General features: G+C 42.5%; 6 protein-coding genes and 1 pseudogene across 8 annotated transcripts; 6 read left to right on the forward strand and 1 right to left on the reverse strand.

Annotated features, from left to right (window-relative positions):
- The first annotated feature begins 653 nt into the window (after positions 1-653).
- LOC140774665 (GDP-L-galactose phosphorylase 1-like) lies at positions 654-1965 on the forward strand (annotated as a pseudogene).
- Positions 1966-2887: 922 nt separating this feature from the next.
- On the forward strand, positions 2888-7933 carry LOC140774662 (NAC domain-containing protein 82). 2 transcript variants are annotated; one of them, XM_073117743.1, is made up of 8 exons: positions 2888-3042; positions 3720-3859; positions 3997-4181; positions 4532-4809; positions 5982-6311; positions 6400-6807; positions 6929-7004; positions 7460-7933. In XM_073117743.1, exons 3-8 carry the CDS (start codon positions 4025-4027, stop codon positions 7549-7551), a joined length of 1341 nt encoding a protein of 446 aa, XP_072973844.1. In that variant the 5' UTR covers positions 2888-3042; positions 3720-3859; positions 3997-4024; the 3' UTR covers positions 7552-7933. The 2 variants fall into 2 exon arrangements, with proteins under 2 accessions (XP_072973844.1, XP_072973843.1); XM_073117742.1 differs by having other exon boundaries at positions 3720-4181.
- A 136-nt stretch (positions 7934-8069) lies between these two features.
- LOC140774663 (putative clathrin assembly protein At4g02650) lies at positions 8070-9285 on the forward strand. The gene has a single exon (XM_073117744.1). It carries the CDS (start codon positions 8414-8416, stop codon positions 9140-9142), a length of 729 nt encoding a protein of 242 aa, XP_072973845.1. The 5' UTR covers positions 8070-8413; the 3' UTR covers positions 9143-9285.
- A 683-nt stretch (positions 9286-9968) lies between these two features.
- On the reverse strand, positions 9969-13200 carry LOC140774661 (probable polygalacturonase). 2 transcript variants are annotated; one of them, XM_073117740.1, is made up of 6 exons: positions 12678-13200; positions 12087-12207; positions 11712-11886; positions 11570-11640; positions 10861-11491; positions 9969-10230 (listed from the first exon to the last, which is right to left on the reverse strand). In XM_073117740.1, the coding sequence occupies exons 1-6, from the start codon at positions 13134-13136 to the stop codon at positions 10104-10106; spliced, it is 1584 nt and encodes a 527-aa protein (XP_072973841.1). In that variant the 5' UTR covers positions 13137-13200; the 3' UTR covers positions 9969-10103. The 2 variants fall into 2 exon arrangements, with proteins under 2 accessions (XP_072973841.1, XP_072973842.1); XM_073117741.1 differs by having other exon boundaries at positions 10050-10235.
- An 860-nt stretch (positions 13201-14060) lies between these two features.
- On the forward strand, positions 14061-15315 carry LOC140773175 (uncharacterized). The gene has a single exon (XM_073115603.1). The coding sequence runs from the start codon at positions 14136-14138 to the stop codon at positions 15141-15143; it is 1008 nt and encodes a 335-aa protein (XP_072971704.1). The 5' UTR covers positions 14061-14135; the 3' UTR covers positions 15144-15315.
- Positions 15316-15460: 145 nt separating this feature from the next.
- On the forward strand, positions 15461-18962 carry LOC140773173 (putative pentatricopeptide repeat-containing protein At1g77010, mitochondrial). The gene has a single exon (XM_073115601.1). The coding sequence runs from the start codon at positions 16757-16759 to the stop codon at positions 18806-18808; it is 2052 nt and encodes a 683-aa protein (XP_072971702.1). The 5' UTR covers positions 15461-16756; the 3' UTR covers positions 18809-18962.
- Positions 18963-19145: 183 nt separating this feature from the next.
- On the forward strand, positions 19146-22017 carry LOC140773174 (pentatricopeptide repeat-containing protein At1g43980, mitochondrial). Its single transcript, XM_073115602.1, has 2 exons — positions 19146-21399; positions 21498-22017. The coding sequence occupies exon 1, from the start codon at positions 19151-19153 to the stop codon at positions 21077-21079; it is 1929 nt and encodes a 642-aa protein (XP_072971703.1). The 5' UTR covers positions 19146-19150; the 3' UTR covers positions 21080-21399; positions 21498-22017.
- Positions 22018-22294: the final 277 nt, after the last annotated feature.

Below are 22294 nucleotides of genomic sequence, written 5' to 3' on the forward strand. Positions count from 1 at the left end.
GTTTGCAGAAAGTGAAACTATAGGAAGTGAGCTTGGAATATCGTAGTATAAAAATTTGTCACTTCTTAGTGTTCAGTGAGAAGAGAGCGTGGAATTGAAATTGAGTGTTTTTTTTTAACTTTTTATTTTGTTTGAGAAGAGTGAAAAAAAAAAACTAGAAATTTTCAAAGAGAAAAATAAAAAGATCATTCGCATCTATGCCCCTCCAATTTTCTTTTTTCTTTTAATTTGTGTGTATATGCATTTAATATTACATATATTTGTATATGCCCTTTAAAAGCTATAGTTTGTGCATGAATATTCATCAGGTTATTTCGTGATAACTATACTCCTAGCAGGTACGTAAGATTTAGAACGACAAAAAATAATTAATTTATCATATGAATAAAGAATATTTTTTATAGGAATTAATGGTTCCCATGCCTCTCAAGTCTCACCTCACTAAAGATTTATAAAAAAATAATAATAATAATCAGATAAGTTAGAAAAATTACTTACCAGAATTAAAGCAATTATCTTGTTTTACGGCTACTATTGATTACTATCTGCTGCTCTAGTGCTATAAGCTGAGGGGCACTATTGGCAATTAACTTCCCTTCCCGCGTGAAATCACCTTCACGGGCTAAACCGTTTCATACTTCCCTTCTCGGAATCCCAACTCCAACCGCCGTCCCTACTCTCTCTCCTCCCTTTATATTATTAGTATGCGTTCCTTTCCTATGCTTTTGCCACGGAGAGAGGAGGGAGGAGAAATACTACCAAATCGGAGCTACGTTTCCATCGAAGTAGAGATCTCCCCGGGCGATTCGCCGTCAAGATCCCCTTCTTCTCCTTCCTCTCCTGATCTATTTATACCAACCCCTACTCTCTAGAGATGCTTATCATTAAGAGAGTGCCCACGGTGGTCTCCAACTACCAGGTGGATGACTCCGCGAAGCCGCTCGGCTGCGAACGGAGCTACCTTGGCCCTTGCTGCTTGCCCGGTAAGTGTAACCCATCAGCCTGAATTCTTGTTTTCGGTGAAATTTCGATGAATTTGAGTAATTCCTTTTGTGGGTACGCTGGTTTTTAACGATTTGGTTATGCTTGCAGAGTCAAAACTTCCCCTTTATGCTTACAAGCGCGATTCAACAATCCCCAAGCGATCCCTCCCGAAGATCTTTCTTCCTTAATGATTTGTTGCTCTGTCAGGTACTTGTTGATTGAGTAAAATGTAAACCATGGAAATTTATTGGTATCAATTGCTGATGATAAAAATGTAATAGAACAATACTTGTAGTTCGAAATTTCATTTTCTGAAAGGCGCTGCATTATTGCCTCGCACTCTCTTCTAATTTCACCTCGCTCCGCCTCTGAAGTTTGCATGAACTTTGTGTTGAATTTTGTTTGATTGGATGAGTTATTGCGCTGGAAGTGGGAAGATCGGATGAGCCAGGGGCTGTTCCGGTACGACGTGACGGCGTATGAGACCAAGGTGATCCCTGGGAAGAACGGCTTCATTGCGCAGTTGAACGAGGGCCGACATCTGAGAAAGAGGCCCACCGAGTTCCGTGTCGACCGCGTCCTCCAGCCCTTTGATCCGGACAAGTTTAATTTCACAAAGATAGGGCAGGAGGAGGTGCTCTTCCGCTTGGAGGCCGGCAACAGTAGCCAGTCTTGCTTCTCAGAGAGTGCTCGCGCCCGCCCCCCTGTCGATGGAATTAACTCTGCGAATGTAGTAGCTATCAATGTAAGAAGAAGGAACAAATATGTGATAAAAAATGTCGCATGATTTTGTATACTTATGATGCACGTTTTGCATTGGTACGGGTGAGTCCTATAGAGTACGGTCATGTCCTATTGGTCCCCCAGGTGCTCGAATGTTTGCCTCAGAGGATTGATGGAGAGAGTTTATCGCTAGCACTTCGCATGGCAGCTGAGGCAGGGAGCCCCTTACTTCAGCGTGGGTTACAACAGCTTGGGTGCCTTTGCCACCATCAACCACCTACATTTCCAGGTACAAATATTTGATGTTCTTTACCTATAAGGCTTGTTTAGGACCTCAACTCATCTCATTGCATTGGCCTGGTGACACCTCCTTTTGTATTGCAGGCTTACTACTTGACGATGCCATTTCCGGTACAAGGAGGATACGCACGAAGGGCACTAGAGAATGTGGTGTTGAAGTCTCGGACTAGTCTGACTATCCTGTGCATGGACTGGTATTTGAGGGTGGCAACGACATGATGGAATTATTAGATGCGGTAGCTAACTCCTGCATTTGCCTGCAAGAGAGTAACATTCCGTTCAACGTTCTGATTTCCCACTCTGCCAGGCGGATATTTCTCTTCCCCTAGGTAAATATTGTACCGAACTTCCTATATATATATCCGCTTCTCCGATTATAGTCTAATGCATCGCTTTCCGGCTATTTGGAGTGCTACGCCGAGAAACAAGCTCTCGGAGAAGTGGGCCAGGAGCTGCTGGATACTCTGGTGAACCCCGCGTCGTGGGAGATCAGTGGCCACAGTGGCCAAAGGAGGACTACGAGGAGGCGTCAGAGTCGTACGCTTGGAGGCTCTTGGCAGAGGCGTCCCTCTCCGACGAGAGGTTTGAAGACGTGAAGGCTTATATATTTGATGCTACAGACCTTGTGGATTTGAAAGAGGCGGTAGATCTAGATGGTGATACAAACCATGAGAGTAAATATATCGATCTCCCAGGCTCTTCCATCTCTTTCTACTCATGTGCGAGAAGGCTGTTTTGAAGCTTTAGTTAGGCTAGCTAAACTTTGTGCTGTAACACTCTTGTAATGTGTTAAACAAAATTTCCATTATCGGATCCATATCATACCCGGTTTCATCTCTAAACCCTACTAAAGAAAAATTCGACCCGTCTTACTAAACCCCAGCCAATCAGAGTACGAGGAGTGCGAGAGAAGCTCTCTCGTATCCCCCTTTCAAATATATAATACTATTTCAACGCGTTCTTTCCTTTTATCCTCCTCGCCCACATAAGACCACGGCGGAGTGATCTGATCCCCATCGTCCTCGCCCTCCCCTCGTAAGTTCTCGAAGCCTCTAGCTCTCGATGTCATCTGCCTTCCCTCTCTCCGCGATCTCTTATTTATCTTTGTGTGCCCGATCGATCGAAGCTCGAATCGTTCATCAGTGTTCTAGGTGTTTAGGATGCGAATTAGGTTTTCATTTCTCTATTTATGTTTGAGGGCAGATTGGGAATCCCCGATTCACCACGATGAGGTTATCTTAAATGCTAGAATATTTTGACTTGGCGTTGTTATGAAGTGTTTATTTGGATCTAGATTATGAAATTGGGACTTGTAGCATCATTAATTAGTACTGGAGAGTTAATGTTAGCTTGTTGTAAGTTATTATTTGAGCTTCTTGAGCTCTAATGCTTTTAGAGATCCTCAAGCTTTTATGTAAAACCGGTGCTGGTGTAATTTGAGCTCCTTTTGATCCTATCAGTAACCAACTGCCTTTTGTGTCCTCCTTGATATCTTCTATGTGCTGTATGCTTAAGAAGTTCATTGTTAATTGTTCTCTTGAAATTTGTTTATCGGATAACATCTCATCAATTCATCATTCTTGGAAGTTTGATAATTCATTTGTTTAGTTCTTGATTTATCACGGTAGTAAAATGCTTGTCTTGTTAAGTTCTTGACTTATTACAGTAACTGAAAGGTGAACTTTTTGTAATTTGCCAATTTTTTTATACAGGATTGTATTTGCCCCTCAGATGTCTTTTGAGATCAGAAAGGATTGTTCTCAGTCTCTTTGGTATCACTTTTGGTTCATATGCCGTAGTCGGTTGTGGTGTGCTCTGTTGTTTCGGCACTGGACTTGATAGATATCAAAGGGTTCGTGACAGTGGGCTTAATATTTCCCATTATAAGCTTATAGACGCCGTGGTTCTTTTAATATCGAGGATCATTCTGATTTTAGTTTCTGAAATTTTTTCTTGCTGTTGAACTAAGACTTTTGGATCTCATTTTAGTATTATAGACAAGATAGCTCACTCAACGATGGCCAAGACATATCTTCCTCCTGGCTTTCGGTTTCATCCAACTGATGTTGAGCTCATTTTGTACTACCTGAAGAGAATGGTCATGGGAAAACCATTTCGTGTTGATGTTATTTCGGTGATTGAGCTATACAAGTTTGCTCCCTGGGATCTTCGAGGTAACTTCAATTATACCCTTTTTACTCCTAATAGTGGCATTTCCCCATTAACTGAATAGTATGGTTTACTTGGTTAGTACTTAGTGCTTGATTAACTTGAAATTATCTCCTTTTCTTCCTCTGAATTTTATTCAGGAGAGCACATCACAAGTAGCACTTGGTGATGAAATTCAGACATTCTTGTTAGCATTTTTCCAAGTTATCCCATGAAGTATTAATCCTTTCTTTTACTTGAAATACCCCTTGAATCTTGATCAATCGAAGATGTGTTTTTGCTGGCCACTCCTTTCAAGCCGTAGCTACCTTTTCTTCTCACTTTCTCATCACATTTTCTCTTTGATCTTGTGCAGATAAATCTTGCCTGCAAAATAAAGATCTTGAATGGTACTTCTTTTGCCCGCGAGATAAAAAATATGCTAATGGGCTGAGAACAAACCGTGCTACTAACATTGGTTATTGGAAGACTACTGGAAAGGACAGACCGATAGTTTATAACTCTCGTACTGTTGGAATGAAAAAGACTTTAATTTTTCATTTAGGCAAGGCTCCAAGAGGTGATAGAACTGATTGGGTGATGCATGAGTTCAGGCTAGAAGACAATGAGCTGGTTGCTGATGGAATTCAACAGGTAAAGACTGCTTCCTTTAGGCCTCATTTGTTTTAGAAATAAGACCAATTTTAGAATAGATATTCTTATTTATTTTTCTCAAAATGACATCTTTATTTTAGGATTAATTATTCAGATATTTATTTGTATTATGAAATAAGGATGTAATAATTACTTTTGATGTGATATAAAGTAAAAGAATAGATAAGAAATTTTTTTTTTTATAAAATTATCATAAATACCTTTTGAAATAATATAAAATAGTTTGATGAAATAAATAGCAATGGCAAATTAGTAACTTAGTTAGTGTGTGGTATGAGGTGTATTTTTTTAATGAATAATATTTGTATTTTTGAATAAAATTATTACGATGTTTAGTTGTATTTTAGAATAAAGAGTTGTATTCCAGAATAAAAAAAAAAGTTATTCCTGAGATGAAAGGAGGCTTATAGAATAGCTTTGCTATATGCAACTGCAATTATGGTGGGCTAGGATCTTGAGAATTTATTTGCATCATAGAAACTCAAGTGTAAGCATCTAGGATATCATAGCTACCTAACGTTGTAGAGATTGCTTTCAGAAGGCAGTGTTTGTGCTAATCAATCTGCTTCTGTATATATTTCTTTGTTAATTCCTTAATTCTATTCTAAATCAAAGAGTGAATGTAATGCTTGCTATCTTATCTAATATAGTGGTGTACAACTTTCTTCTTTTCACTATGCAGCCAGTGCTGGTTTCATTGCATATCATATTCGCTCATATTTATATGATTTCTTAGGACGTTGAAGAATTTACTCATTTAATTATGTTGTTCATGATTTAGTACTTCACTTATATGCTTCCATTGCATATGCAGCTGTATATAGGTTTGACTAGCAGAGTTATTATGTTATTCTTGGTTTTCCCTCTTCAATTTAAATGTCTTGAGCCTAATTTTTAATAATGCACCAACTAATATGGCATTTCCTTGCTTTGATTGAATATCATTGCAGAGTGCACCAACTAAAAGCCTTCCTAAAATTCTCCTTTCAAAGTATATTACATTTAACATGAACACTAATTTCTTTACACACAATCAGTATATTTCTCTTCAGTTAGTTTGGTTTTTTCTGAAAGTTCAAATAGTTGATTAACTCCAACTGAATTTATTAATCATCAGTAGGTTGAAACTCTTTTTCTTCACCATGTTGCAGGACACATATGTGCTATGTAAAATTTTTCAGAAAAGCGGTCCAGGTCCTAAAATAGGGGAACAATATGGAGCTCCATTTAGCGAAGAGGACTGGGAAGATGACATAACTACTGAACAAATGGATCCTTTACCTATTATGTGTTCTCGTTCTTCTGGATTATTAGATAATAGCACCCAGTTGGAACCTGTTTGTCAACAATCTGTTGCTTGTGGTGGTGGTGAGATGTCTTCCACATCTGCTTTTCCTTCTGGTGATGAAGGAATATTGTTAGAGGAATTGATGAGCTCTTTGAATGATTCTCCACATTATCCAGGAAATATGAATGGAGAGGTAGACCAGTCTCTAAGTATTGCTAAATGTTTTGTGTTAAATGCATCATTTTTTGGAGTATATGACTTTTTCAATGGGTTCCTTGCAGCTTCCTGATTTAATGCCTGTTCATGAAAATAATACTGAATTCTTTGGTGTGGATACTTTGGGGTTAAACAATGAACTAGATGTTCTCAGTGATCAGGTAGGACGGAATATAATGGACAATTTGTACAACTCTGGCAACATAGAAAGCAAATATGCTTTTCAGCCTATGCTCTTGGAACTTGGAAGGGAACAATATGTAGAACTGAATGATCTTGATTTACTGGGAGAGAAAGAGCGGTGTGAACTGCCAATACCAGATAATTTATTTGCCCAGCATTCACTTCAGCACTATAAGATGGACTGTCCAAATTTTGGTATCAATGATGTGCTTAATACTGCTTCCATAGACAAAGACACTCTTTCTATAAGACCAAATATTCTTGATGATCAATCAACCTTTTTTGTGGAGGTACAGATTTATGTTTCTTTTCTTTGCTCTTTTTCTGCTTTATTTTCTACAAAGCTCTAATAAGCTTTCTGTCTTCCCTTTGATGGTTGATTTAATCATTCCTTAATGTTTGATGTCTCAGGAACAAGGTTTCGGAAGATCTGTGGGTCACCTTGCTAACCCCTCTTTTTGGGCTGATGATATTCATACATATTCCTGTGAGAATTAGCCGGAAGCAGTTTTACTAGCCTCCTGTTACTCTGATTTAATCATTACTATTGATTTGATTACATGCTGATGATATAGCTGGGAAGGAAGATTAAGTACATTAAATTCAGAATGTCCCAGATACTGAATTCTAGGTCACTTTACTTTTATTATCTTTCTTTTAATGCAAGTTTGAATGACTGAACATGGTAGCCCACTATTATTGGGAAGGCATTTACATTGATCTACACATCCTAGACTTTTGCTCTTGCAGTTGCAAATAAATTGACACCAGAACCTCCTTCTAAGTGGTTGTTTAAGAGATTGCAACCAAAGTTTATAGTTCGTCAAGCTGTGTTCATGAACTGGCGGGGTTGGGTATCAGCCTTGTCAGGCTTGTGCTTTGTCTGAAGTTAAGTTTGATAGCGGTCTCATTATTTATCAGATTCTTCCTCTGTTTCTGCAGCAAAAAGCTCTTGCCCATTGGATGGTGTCATTTTTCGTACTTGTGCAGATTCTTTCAAGTCGAGTCCGAGATTTGCAGGCTCTACCAGATAAGAAGGAGCGACCATTAAGCATGTGTTTCTGATTCCAGTCTACTGCGGTTTCCAAATGATTTATCTACCTCGGGCTCGTATTTATGTTCTATACCTTACGTCTCAGCTTCGCTCAGGACAACAATTTAGGAGACCGGGAAGCTGATCAAATTGTCTTATCCTGTAGCAAGTGTACTTTCTGTGTTATCTTGTTATTGGCAAAACTAGTTTTATGCCTCGAATATTCCATGCATCGTTGGATATTATAACTTTCTATCTTACACCCAGCGTCTGTGTTTTAAATAACCAACTCATTCATCGCGGTGCTAGGAGTTGGCAACAATGTGCTGCTCGAGACTTCATTTTAATGGTTCTTTCTTCTGACATGCGTTGGAAATCCTAAAGTAGAATTTATCACCCAATGTATGTTCTGATTTAGATAATGTCGTTGTATGAACAAGTACAGCTGGCCTGGTGATATCTTTTATGGCTGTTAGTTAGATGCTCCGAAGATCTTCAAGGAGAGTACTGTCCTAGTATCATATTTGGTTCTTTATCAGGGAAAGTAACGTGAGATTTCATTTCATGCAGAGCCTTTGCAACAGTATATTTGTACGTGTCCACTCACGCATTTAACTCTTTAAGCATTCCCGGGCCCAACTGAAGCTCCGTCTAGGAGAGAGAAAAAGAAAAAGTTCCCCCAAGACAAGAACTTGGTCAAACGACCTTTATAAGGGATAACTCAAACTTACACCACCTCTCTCCTACGTTCTCGGCTTCCCTCCGGTTTCATCCACACATTACCTCAAACATTTTCCAGACAGCCAGACATAGCATAACGAGACAGGCACAGGCATTATCCTCCCCTTCCCACTACCCCACCTATGGCGCCGAGCACGATCCGTAAAGCCCTCGGCGCGGTCAAGGACCAGACGAGCATCGGGCTCGCCAAGGTCACCAACAGCAACACCACCTCCGACCTCGACGTCGCCATCGTCAAGGCCACCCGACACGACGAGTTCCCCGCCGAGGACAAGCACATACGCGAGATCCTTTCCCTTACGTGCTACTCCCGCGCCAACGTCAGCTCCTGCGTCTCCTCCCTCTCTCGCCGCCTCGGGAAGACCCGCTCCTGGGCCGTCGCCCTCAAGACCCTAATCCTCGTCCACCGCCTTCTCCTCGACGGCGATCCGGCATACGAGCAGGAGGTCTTCTTCGCCACTCGGCGGGGCACGCGGATGCTGAACATGTCGGACTTCAGGGACACGTCGTGCTCCGACGCCTGGGATTTCTCGGCGTTCGTGAGGACATATGCGATGTACTTGGACGAGAGGTTGGCGCATAGGATGCGGGGAAAGAGGGGGAGGAGGGGGGATAGCAGGGTTAGTTTCCACGATGCGGAGGAGGATGAGGAGGATACCGAATCGGTCGGAACAATGGTTGTGGTGTCGTCGAAGAGGCCGGTGACGCCGGTGAGGGAGACGACGACGCCGGTGAGGGAGATGAAAACCGAGAAGATGTTTGTTAAAATGCAGCACCTACTGTATCTGTTAGAAAGGTTCCTCGCCTGCCGTCCCACAGGTAAATTTATTTTCCCCAAAAATAGGTGCTAATTTATAAAAAGCGCAAAAAGGGACTAAAATGCTTAATTGCGCAGGGGCGGCGAAGGCGAACCGGATCGTGGCGGTGGCGCTGTACCCATTGGTGAAGGAAAGCTTCCAGCTTTACTTCGACATGACGGAGCTGATGTCCGTGTTCATCGATCGCTTCACCGACCTCGACGTGGCGGACTGCGTCCGCGTCCACGACCTCTTCTCCCGCGTCGCGAAGCAGCTCGAGGAACTCGAGGCCTTCTTCTCCCTCTGCAAGTCCTCCGGCATCTGCCGCGCCTCCGAGTTCCCCGACATCGAGCACATCACCCCTCGCAAGCTCGACCTGATGGACGACTTCATCCGCGATAAGTCCTCCAAGAAACAGCACCTCCCCCCCGACCCCACAATGCCCGAAGAAGAAGAGGAAAGAGAACACGGCGGCGACGAGGATATGTCTAGTATCAAAGCCCTTCCCGCGCCGCTACCGGAGCAACCTGAGCAAACCCAAGAAAATGTATTGGTACAGGCAAACAAGGATGATGATAACATTGCTGGTAAGGATATGAAAGGAGACGAAGAGGTCGATTTTTTGAACTTGAAGGAGGACGTGATGAGCGGCCAAGAGCATGGTGATAAGTTGGCGCTGGCGTTGTTCGACGACGGGGTCACGGCTGAGGCGGTTCCCAAATGGGAGGCGTTCGACGAGTTAGCGGCGGGGGGCGACTGGGAGACGGCGCTGGTGCAGTCGGCGAGCGGGTTGGCGAACCAGAAGGCGGCCCTCGGCGGTGGGCTCGACATGATGGTCTTGGACGGGATGTACGACCAGGCGCACACCGGCGCTGCAGCAGCCGCTACAGCTGGATACGTCGGAAGCGCGAGTAGCGTGGCGGTCAGAGCACCAACGACGGCGCCGATGCTGGCATTGCCCGCCCCGCCGGTAAGCGGCGGCAGCGTAATTGGGGGAGACCCGTTCGCCGCGTCGTTAGCGGTGCCGGCACCGGCGTACGTGCAAATGTCGGATATGGAGAAGAAGCAGAAGCTTTTGACGGAGGAGCAGATGATGTGGCAGCATTATGCCAGGGATGGGATGCAGGGGCAGATGAGCTTGGCTAACCTCCAACAGAAGCAGCAGCAACAACAACAGCAGTACGGTGGTTACTATATGGGAGGATATAATAGGATGTATTGAAAGTATTGGATATGTAGAAGATGCATGCTATGAGGCTTTGTAGTGCTTGGTGTTGGATACCAAGGTATGTGATGTGTAATGTGAGAGATTGTTAGATTCTGTGTGTCAGAACATGGAAACAGGGTGTTCTCTTGCTTATATTAGTTTGTATATTCGACTGTTCAATTATTATTATTTTTTTAATTGAATCAATGTAAAGTGTTTGTCTAATATTGGTTGGAGTGTGAAATTAATCAAAGAACATATTGGTTGGAGTACAGCATGTTTGCTCTTTCTTCTGAAGATCTAGTGATTATCACAAGTGAGCCACAGGCCCACAGCACCTGATTCATCTTGCCTTATTCTTCTTCTCCAAATTTATCAATGAATAAAAGAATAAAGGACACTGATTGAATAAAGGAATATCTATTTTACATTGACTTTCCTCTTTTATATGCCACCAATCTATATTCCATCTTTTAAAGTAAAAAGAAAAAAAAGGAAACAAAGACTGGTTCAGACTAATCCCGTGCAGAGGACCAAAAGAACCCAAATACTATGTATAGCTTACCAGTGCCTGCAACAAGATGAAGAACCATTGCTCCTAAGCTGTTCACATGGTTCTGGGAAAACTCCATGTGTCTCTCCAAAAACAAACTCGCAGTGCCATCTATCTTGAGGTTTTATCCCTCTGAAACTGACATTCCTGATGCATATCTCTTCATACATTGCACCCTCAATTCCCTCTAAAACCGGTGCACGATTTACATTCAGCCCAAAAACATTGCTGATGTAAACTTTACTGACTCTAGGAAGAGCGTTTGGATCATAACCTTCATCTGGGTGATCATTCGCGCCTCGACTAAATACTATCGGAATCTTAACCTTGTCAATTGTAACGTTAGCTACAGTGATGTTAGTTATAAATCCTCCCCTCCCTTTGTCAGTTTTAAGTCTCACTGCTGATGCTGAATTCCAGACATGAAGGTCTCGAACTACTATGTTGGATATGCCACCAGACATCTCACTTCCGAATCCAATTCCTGAGCATGTAGGAGTTGAACCAGAGATCCTTTGCACAATGATGTTTGAGCTAGGACGAGCTGTTGCGATCCCATACTGGTCCCAGCCACTCTTTACTGCAACCAGATCGTCTCCGCTTTCGACGTAACAATCTTCGATGCAAACTTCAGAGCTTGAATCTGTTCATATCATAAAATTGGAGATGTTATTCTTGAGAAGGAGCTAACTGAAAGAATGCAATGGTTGAGAGCACAAACCTGGATCAATACCATCAGTGTTTGGAGAGTGAAAAGGAGCTAGTATTGTTACATTCCTTATCACTACATTGCTGATAATAAAGGATTTGTTGTTCAGTTTCAGAGGGAAATCAAGGGAAGAAAAAAGATAAAGAGTCTTGACCTGCAGTAGATTGGATGGATTGTCCAAAATGGAGAGTTGAGGAAAGTGAGGTTTGAGATGAGGATGTTGTTTGAATTCATCAATTCAAGGAGGTGTCCCCTTGTGTTCATTAGAGTTCTATTCCACCACAGCTCCCACCACCTCCTCCCTTGCCCATCTATGCTCCCATTATTCCCTGCAAGCAAGAAGCCAAGTTCTCCTGATTTAATCAATGCCAAATTCCTAATCTTCTTCTACTCTGCTTTGCTGGAATTTCAAGCTTGAGAGGCAGCAATTAGCTCACTAGTCTTGCTTCCATTAAACCAATCTTGTATGAACTTTCTTGATGGAAGTAGATGAGCTATATGTTCATTGATCAATTGGAAGTTGACATACCAGTTATAACGACATCAGTGAGGCCGTCTCCATGGATGAGGCTAATGTGGCGTGCTCCTGACCGCTCTCTTCCACGCCCATAGGATGGCAAAGGCTCCACCAAAGGCCACTCCTCTGGATCCTACACACTCCAACCCAACTCAGTAATTTAAAGTTCATTTGTTCTTACTCTACGATCAGTAGGTGAATAATATTTCAAGAAAATAAAAAGTCTCAGCTTGCCTATCATCTTTGTATTATAAGTTTGTTGAAGCTACTAGCTCCAAATTATACTTCTTGGGTCACCAAATATGCTATTCTGTTTCACTTACTATTCCTTGCATGACTCTGTAATGTAGAGTCAACAAGAAAATTGTTGATAATATTGAATTAATAGCATCACATGGACTATCCTAAATATGATGGAAGTCAAACAAATAATAGCTTGCCAATACATCCCCAATTTCATTAATGATAAAGAACGATAAAATTGAAGAAATCTCACTGAATTCAGATAAGAATTCTCAATATACATCTAGAACTTATTCTCCAAAAGATGTTTTGAACCCAGAATAACTGTTACATAGGCTGAGTGTAATATTCAGTACTAACCTGTGAACCCAGAATGACAGCACCCTGTTCCAAGAAAAGGGTGAAATTGCTGGTGAGGTTAAAGCTTCCGGTGAGCCACCTTCCCGTCGGGACGACGAGCTGCGAACCGCCGTCACCGCTAAACGCTTTGAGGTGCTCGACTGCCTTGCGAAACGCCCCGGTGTTCGACGTCGTCCCGTCCCCAACGCCGCCAAATTCGTGGATAGACGAAAACACCCTCCTCGGCCGGCCCGGCTGGTAGAATCCCGAGCAGCTTCTCGGGTCCACCGAACCGATACTGGCGTCATCAGAAGCTGACAGGGGCCGGTTAACGAGACCCGCCGGACCGGCTGGGGTTGTCTGGATCCATGACAGAGCTAAAAGTGTAAGAGCTATAAATACTACTATAGCCCATGAAGGCCTTGCAAGGGCCACCCATGTCTTCTTGGTGAGAAGCCGTGGCTTCTCTTGGGCATCCATGTCCTAATTCTAACCTCAGAGAGAGAGAGAGAGAGAGAGAGAGAAATCTCACAAGTTATATATCCTGTTCCTTGAAGTAGTTTCGTTCTAGGATTGCATATGATTGGCCATTATGATGACTTATGATTAAGCGAATAAAGGGTACCGGAAGATGCTGTTTTAGTTATTCTGGCGGGATAGATAGGATAACGGTGGGATAACCTCGTGACGCGAGGAAATATCCGTTAAGTTCGGTGTACGCTTATGGATTAATTACCACATACATTTTTTTTTACTTGATTTTATTCCATCTCTAATTTTTATTACTGTGGGAGATGAGAACGATTGCTTAGTACAAATTAGCGATGGATATGTACTCGGGCTAGAAGTATTGTGATTCGAATTCCATTCTCAGATGGTAAAAATAAGTTAGATATATCCGTTTCACGATTAAACACGTCAATATTAAAGCTTCTAATCGAACTCCTTTTATGATGTTAGGAGGAAAGTAAGGAGGACCAACGTGTTGCAGAATAATCCGTATAGGATTGACTCGGTCATCGGTCTGGAAACTTCCGAGTTCCAACCATCGACTTCCGAGAACCGGCGAAGAAATTAATTTCCTGATGATAGCCACCTTGTAGAATATTATTAAAAGCTTGGAAGTAAGAGGACTCACGAGAATGATAGAATTACCAAAATGCCACTCTTTTGTTTTGAGCCTTGGGGTTTAACTTTGATATGACCGATAACTGAAATAGATCTAAAATCCGGGATCCACGTTTTAGTTGAGATAATATATCTTTAGTGTGCGAGTTTACAGTCATCTTTGATGAGAGATTTACACAGAAGGGGTAAATTGTAGTTTAGTAGCAGATCAAGGGCAAAGACGTAACCGCAAAGTCCACCATCCTCATCACCAAATTCCGAGTTCTCTCTGCTGCTCATATATTATCGCCTTCCTTCCCCCCTTCTCCCCAATTCCAATCTCCCGAAAGTTAATCGAAACCCTAATCCGCTATGGATTGCGAACCGGAGGAGCTCCAATTCCTCTCCCTCTTCGGCATCTACCGCGAATCGATGAAGCTCCTCGTCTCATGGCGGCCTCTCTTCTCCAAGATCGCCGCCGCCTTCGTCTTCCCCCTCTCCTTCCTCTTCCTCGCCCACATCCACGTCTCCTACTACCTCTTCTCCTCCATCGACTCCGACGACTCCGCCCTCGATAGCGCCACTCCTGGCTCCCCCGCCGAGTCTCACATCCTCTCCCGCCTCTTCTCCGATTGGGCTTCTCTCCTCCTCTTCAAGGCCTTCTACCTCATCGCCCTCCTCGTCTTCTCCCTCCTCTCCACCGCCGCTGTCGTCTTCACCGTCGCCTCCGTCTACTCCGCCAAGGACGGCCTCTCCTTCCCCCGCGTCCTCTCCGTCGTCCCCAAGGTCTGGCGCCGCCTCCTCGTCACCTTCCTCGCCGCCTTCCTCTTCCTCTTCGCCTACAACTTCGTCTCCATCGCCCTCATCGTCATCGCGGTCCTCCCCTTCGTCGACCAATATCCCTCCGCCGCCGGCGCCGTCTTTATCCTCCTCCTCCTCCCCTACCTCGCCGGCCTCGTCTACGTCAGCGTCGTCTGGCACCTGGCCAGCGTCGTCTCCGTCCTCGAAGACTCCAAGGGCTTCGACGCCATGGGCAAGAGCAAAGTCCTCATCAAAGGTAAGTTCTGGACCGCCGCCGCTATCTTCGTTAAGCTTAACATCTGCTTCGTGGGTGTGGAAGTGGGTTTCCGGAAGCTGGTCTCCGAAGGAAGAGGCTTAGGCGCCGGGGGTAGGTTAGGGTGGGCCCTGGTGATGCTGGTGCTATTGTGCGCCGTGGTGTTGTTTGCGCTCGTAGTGCAGTCGGTGGTGTACTTCGTGTGCAAGTCGTATCACCACGAGAGCATCGATAAGGGTAATTTAGCGGATCATTTGGAGGTATATTTGGGGGAATACGTCCCATTAAAGTCCAAGGATGTGCAATTAGAACAATTCCACGTTTGATACTTACACGGGTTTTAATTCTATGTTTCCTTTTGGATTATTATGTGATGGATTAATAAGGGTTGTAGAAGAAGAAAATATTTGTGTATTTGTATTAAATTTAAATATTACTCCTTTTTTTTTATTTTAATTTTTAACCCTTTGGAGTGGATGACTTATTGATAATTATTTATTTGAATCTTGCCTTCGTTGCAAAGCAACATCTCTAGGTAGAGATGATGAGTCTTACTGACCAGTAGGAGTAACGTCCAAAGTTGCTAATGTTGACACTTTTCTTTCATCTGAAATTGAGTGCACTTATTACTTTTTATTATCGGAAAATGTGTCAAATATAGATGGTTATATGTAAATTGCTTACATAATATTTTGATGGATATAAACATTAGTATGCAATACACGGACATACGCTTTTCAATATTATAATTAAATATATTTTATTCTTACTTACTTATGCTTTAAATTACTTTATTTTCATATATTTTAAAAAGCCTCAGACTAATAATTTTTTCATCCAAATTAAATAAGCGCTTAAAAAAATTTAAAAATTAGATGTGGGCTGAATTGCCCGTAATATTTAATTTTTTTATGGATCTTGTTCCTTCCCTTTTATATAAATATTTGTTTCTTTTTGAAAAAAATATCCATATGTTTATTTGCGTTTAATAGTTACATTATATCTGAAAATAAGATAAATATGTGTTGAAAAATTTATATCTATTTTGTCTAATAAATACGATAGGAATATTTTGATTATTTGTGTGTGTTTTATTAATTTTAAAAGAAAAACTAAAGGTGGTAAAGCAATTTTAGATATAAATGCTGAAGGATAAAATGTATTTATCCCTAAATATTATTATAATTTAAATACGAAGATAGTTTTTAAACAGGGGTGGCCAACCTTAGCCTGCCTATTCTTTTCCTTGCAAGATGGGTCAAATCTCTTACCTTGTCGGCCTAGACACAGTTTGATGATACATGGTTGATAAACATTAAACGGGTCAAACTTTTAAATTGATGTGCAAGTTTGAAAATGCTACTCCATACGATATCGATAGGAAATATATGGTTGAATAGTGAACCCCTTTTGACCTTTTCTTTTTCTTAGCTTATAGTTTTGCAAAAGATAATAAAATTTAAAACCAGATTTTACATAGACTTATTTATTTATTCTGACACTTAATCACCTCAACTGTCTAATACCTCTCACCCCTCTAGATGGCATTAGTGAAAGATATCAAATAACTGTCTATGCCTAATTTCTCTCTTTTCTTTCAAATAAAGATAAATGGTAGCTAATTAAGAGGGAAATGAAATGATGAGGCTTATTTGAGAATGAGCAATAGTTCCAAGCCTGTGTGTAATTATTCCAATAATAAAAGATATAACCTCCCGTCCCGAAGGACTTAAAAACAAATTATGATAAGGGAAACGCACCGACATCTTAAAGTTAAAAAGACAAAAATCCGGCAATGTTTAATGTTGGCCAGGGAGTTTAAGACAAAAGTATATTATCTTCCAATCTTCCAAGGGATTGGATCTCTGGAATACATGTGAAAATATTTACTCGTGAATCTATGATTGATGCACATTCGCAACGATGACCGCTGGCTCTCATGACGATCGATCTCCGTCAGTGCACCGGCTTCCTCCGATCATGCGTTTCCCGCCGTTGGATCTCACAAGGCCAGCAGCTCCACCAAATCCTCCTCAAGTCCGGCCACACTTCTTCCCTCTTCGTATCCAACTGCCTTCTCCATATGTATACGCGCTGCAACCCAGACCTCAGGGACGCCCTCCTCCTGTTCGACGGAATGCACGAACGAAACTGCTTCTCTTGGAACACCCTTCTCGAAGCCAATCTTAAATCAGGTTATCTGAACAACGCTCTCCAATTGTTCGACTCTATGCCACAGAGGAACACCTTCGCATGGAATGCCGTTATTACAGCTCTTGTCAGGTCTGGCGACCTTGAGAATTCCCGGCATTTGCTCGAGAAGATGCCCGAAAAAGATGCTGTCGCTTGCAACGCTGTCATTCATGGGCATATCCGTAGACGCCAGATCAACGATGCTTTCTTCTTGTTTAAGCAGATAGGTTCGCAATGTAATGGACCGTCATCGCCATGTAATGATGGTTTTGTGCTTGCAACAGTCCTGAGTGCCTGCGCTGACCAAATGGTTTGTGAAGTCGGCAAGCAGATCCATGCACGTGTCATCGTTTGTTGCGTAGAGTTGGATTCTGTTTTGGGTAGTGCTTTGGTCGATATGTACTCGAAATGTGGGGACGTGGATAGTGCCTATCGAGTTCTGCATGAGCTGCCAGAGGTGGATGAGTTCTCACTGTCGGCTTTGATTTCAGGCTATGCAGGTTGCGGAAGATTAATCGAGGGTAGATGTGTGTTTGATAGGAGAGAGAAGCCAAGTGTTGTTTTGTGGAATTCTTTGATCAATGGGTATTTCTCTAATGATAGAGGAGAAGAAGCATTGGATCTCTTTGTGCGGATGAGGAGAACAGGTGTAGTACCGGATTCATCGACATATGCCACTGTTCTTAGTGCCTGTGCTTTCTTTGGGAAGCTGCAGTATGGCAAACAGATGCATTCTTGTGGTTTAAAGCATGGTATTCTCGCGGACGTCATAGTTGCAAGTGCTCTAATAGACTGTTACTCTAAATCTGGCCTTTGGGAATATGCTTGCAAGGTTTTCAGCGAGCTAAAAGTTCATGATACAGTTGTGCTCAATTCGATGATTAACGTGTATTCGAACTGTGGGAGAATAGAAGAAGCAAGAAGAGTTTTTGGGATGATTCCAAGCAAGAGTTTGATCTCATGGAATTCGATGATCGTGGGACTCAGCCAGAATGGATGTGCAATTGAAGCATTGGAACTCTTCTCTAAAATGCACAGCCTAGGCCTTTGGATCGACAAGGTGGCCCTGGCCAGTGCTATAAGTGCTTGTGCCAGCATCTGCTCAATTGCTTTTGGTGAGCAGATATTTGCTCTTGCGTCAATTCTCGGCCTTCAGTCTGACCACATCATCTCGTCTTCGCTCATCGATCTCTACTGCAAAAGTGGCAATGTCGTCGATGCCCGCAGGCTTTTCGATGACACGAAGAAATCTGATGAAGTTTCGTGGAACTCAATGTTGGTAGGCTACGCTTCCAATGGACATGGAAGTGAAGTGCTTGAACTGTTTCACGCCATGAGAAATGCAGGCATGAAGCCGAACGAGGTGACCTTTATTGGTGTCCTCTCTGGTTGCTGCCATTCTGGGCTGGTAGAAGAAGGATTGAAGTGGTTTCACAGGATGAAGCAAGATTATGGCATTAATCCAACCGTCGAGCATTACTCATGCATTGGTGATTTGCTAGTTCGTGCCGGTCGACTTGAGGAAGCAATTGATTTCATTGATAAGATGCCATATAAGGCCGATGTTAGCTTGTGGACTTGTGTTCTTGGAGGTTGTAAAGCTCATGGGAATGAAGCTTTAGCGAGTAGGGTGGTGGAGAGAATTGTAGAACTTGATCCAAAGCAGTCAGGCCCCTACGTGCAGTTATCCAGTGTGTTTGCTGCCCGTGGGGAGTGGGAGAAGTCGGCAATAGTTAGAGGAATGATGCAGGAGAGAAGGGTTACAAAGAATCCTGGATATAGTTGGATTGACAGCTGAACAAGACATTATGTCATATGTCTTAAATAGCACTAAAACGAAACACTTTATCAATATTTTACAAATCGTGCAAATATTTTTACTAAATATCAGTAAGAAGATTAATCTGATAACATCCGGTATAGATTAATAATACTGAGCTACAGTGGTGGGATTACCACAGTTTTAAAACCTCCTGCCTTTCTAACATTAGTAAAGAAGCGCTCACGACTGAGACCTTCTCGTTTGGGAATGGACGAGAAGTGAAAGGAAGAGCCATTCACGAGAGAGGTTAGGAGGAAGAAGAAAAGCCACATGGGGTACCATCCCCATCCCTAGGAATCCCCACTTTCTTTTACTCAGATGCTCTCTTCTCCTCACAACCTTAGACACGGTAAAAGGTTCAATCTTTCCTCTCTCTCTGCCCTGATAGACTACTGTTTGTCCCTAAACTCCCTTCTCTCGGCACAATCCATCCACGCCAACCTTATCAAGACCGGATTCCACCGCCACATCTTTCTTGGCAACCGACTTACCGAACTCTATTCCCGGTCTGGCGACATTTCCTCTTCTTTCAAAGCCTTTTCGGACGTCCCCATTAAGAATACATCCAGTTGGAACATCCTCTTAGCCGCATTTGCCAAATCCGGCCGCGTCGAAGACGCCCGCAACGTATTTGACGAAATGCCGCAACGGGATATTGTTAGTTGGAATACTATGGTTTCCGGGTATATCTCCAATGGGTATGTTGATGAGGCCCTTGGAATTCTATACAGAATGCAAGAGCTCGGTGTGAGGGCTAGTGGATTCACTTTGTCCATCGTTGCCTCCTATGTCTCCTCTGCTCATCATGGAAAGCAAGTTCATGGGTTGGTGTTGCGGAATGGTTTGTATTGTTCGAATACTGTTGTTGGTAATTCACTTATTGGGATGTATGGACGAGTTGGCCTCGTGGAATATGCTTGTTATGTGTTCTGGGGAATGGAGGACCAAGATGTTATATCTTGGAATTCTATGCTGTCAGTTTATAAAGATGCCGGCCATAGCGAACAAGCATTTGAGTGCTTCCGTTTGATGAGAGATTGCGTGTTTGCAATTGACGAGTTCACTGTGTCGACCATTCTCAATGTCTGTGCCGACCTTGAGGATTTGGCTAAGGGTGAGCAGCTCTTGGCCCTTTGTTTCAAGATGGGATTTCTTTGGAATTCTATAGTTTCTAGTGCTATAATTGACATGTATTCCATATGTGACAGACTGGCTGATGCAGTTCAGCTCTTTGAAGAAATGATGAGATGGGATTCAGCCATTTGCAACTCTATGATATCATGCTTCGCACGTAGCGGGCTGATTGATGAAGCTCTAAGAATTTTTGTGGATGCATTGAGGATGGATGTTCGGCCGACAGAAATGACTTTCACAAGCATTTTGAGCTCAAGCTCTTATAGTGGGTTGACCGAGCAAGGCACCCAAATACATTCTTGGATATCTAAATCTGGTTTTGATGCTGATGAGATCGTTTCCAGTGCTCTCATAAACATGTATGCTAAGTTAGGTTTGACACAATGTGCTACACAAATCTTCTCTACAATTGCTGCTAAGGACTTGATCTCCTGGAATACCATGATCATGGGCTTGGCCCAAAATGGGCAAGGTAAAGAAGCTCTTGGAATCTTCAAAGAAATGCAAGATTACGGGATACAGCCAGATAGAATTACACTACTTGGTGTTCTAACAGCTTGCAGCTATGAAGGTATGATACATGAAGGAAAGAGAATATTCTCGTTGATGGAGAAAAAATATGGTATTGTATGTGGCTTGGAGCACTATGCTTGTATGGTGGACATGATGGCTCGAGCAGGAAGATTTAGAGAGGCAATGGATTTTATAGAGAACATGCCTCACAAGCCTACTGCTTCTCCTTATGAGATGCTTCTTGAGGCTTGTAGAATACATGGGAACTTGCACTTTGCAGAATTAGTTTCAGAAAAGGTGATAAATTTGGAACCTCGCTCCTCGCTCCCTTACATTGTATTGGCTCGGATGTATGGTTCCAGAGGCAAGTGGGAGAGTATGGCCCGAGTGTGGAAATCTATGAAAGAAAGAGGTGTGAAGAAAGTCCAGGGATGCAGTTGGCTTAGTATCAGGAATTGTATATATGTTTTCAAGTCTGACCAGATATTGCATTATGGTGGTGAAGACACATATACAATATTGGCATTATTGGTGTGGGAAATGGAGAGTGAGGGATATGCCCCTGAACATATGGAATTAGAATACGGGGATGAAGAGTGAGGCAGTATATTGTGTCAAGTAATTTGGACTGATTGTCATGCTTGTTGAAATTGATGATATCGCTATGGTGAAACTGGCGATAAACTTGGTGCTACTCATTGGGTGTCACAGGTCACTGGAGTCCATGGGCCTTGGTGCTGCTTGGGTCACTGGAGTCACAGGTCACTCATTGGTCACTGGAGTCAAATATTCAGATATTTGAATGCTGCAATTGGTTTAGACTGAACAAGCTACTACCACATCTGCAGATAAAAGTGACAGAAAAATATTTTCCTCTCGATTTCCCATATGAAGACTGCCTATTCAGTTTGGATGATCTGGTAATGTTTTGGAAGGAGAACTGCTTGTTATATATTAATGATTTGATACCTCCAAATATGAACTTACTATACTTTGTGGATCCTTTTCTTATCACTAGATCTTTTCAGAAGCTCGAGCAGTGCAGGAGCCACAGAATTGAACCCTATCATACCCTATAAATATACTGGAGAAGGTCACATTGCCTCAAGCAGCGTCTCTTTCCACATTTTCTGAACTTCTGGAACGCTGTATTGCTTCAAACGGAGGAGATTACAACATTTACTATTCTGTAGGAAGATGCGTCCTTGCAGCATTTGCATAAACTGGATGGAGTGACCTGGTGTCCTCCCCATGTACACCTTGCCTACTTATGCAACACTATAATACAGCTAATGATTAACAATTTATCTGTAAGATTGTTGCTTTGCGCTGCAAAATGAAGAGTCAATTCCAATAGTAAAGAATTAGAGTTATAACTCTCCTGGCCAAGAAACCAGAGGAAAATATATTGCTGTGGATCTCTGACGTGCAGGAGATTCTTTTGCAATTCTTGAAGTAACAATTTTTTATTTACACCAAGATATATAGCTTAATTTCTGTTGGTCACTGAATATGAATCAAATCTCAGAATTGATGGGGGTTGTGCAACATACGATAATGGACTCGAACGATGTTTGTCATTGCTACTGTATAAATATTACCACAATGCAGGTGTTCTTTTTAATCTTCATATGGCTCTCAACAAACGTAGATGGAAGGGGGAGAGAAGGATGTTTTAGTCAGAGGTGAGGACTAGATCTTTTCTATGTTACCTTGATAGATAATTCCCGTTGACCAAATCAAGACTCATAGTCGTTATTGTCGACGAACTGCAACACAACGCAGTCATCGCCATTTCCCACAAGTTAGGTCTAA

Source organism: Typha angustifolia, chromosome 13 (genome assembly GCF_048772165.1).
Source record: "Typha angustifolia cultivar Huaian chromosome 13, ASM4877216v1, whole genome shotgun sequence".
Classification (NCBI taxonomy): Eukaryota; Viridiplantae; Streptophyta; class Magnoliopsida; order Poales; family Typhaceae; genus Typha; species Typha angustifolia.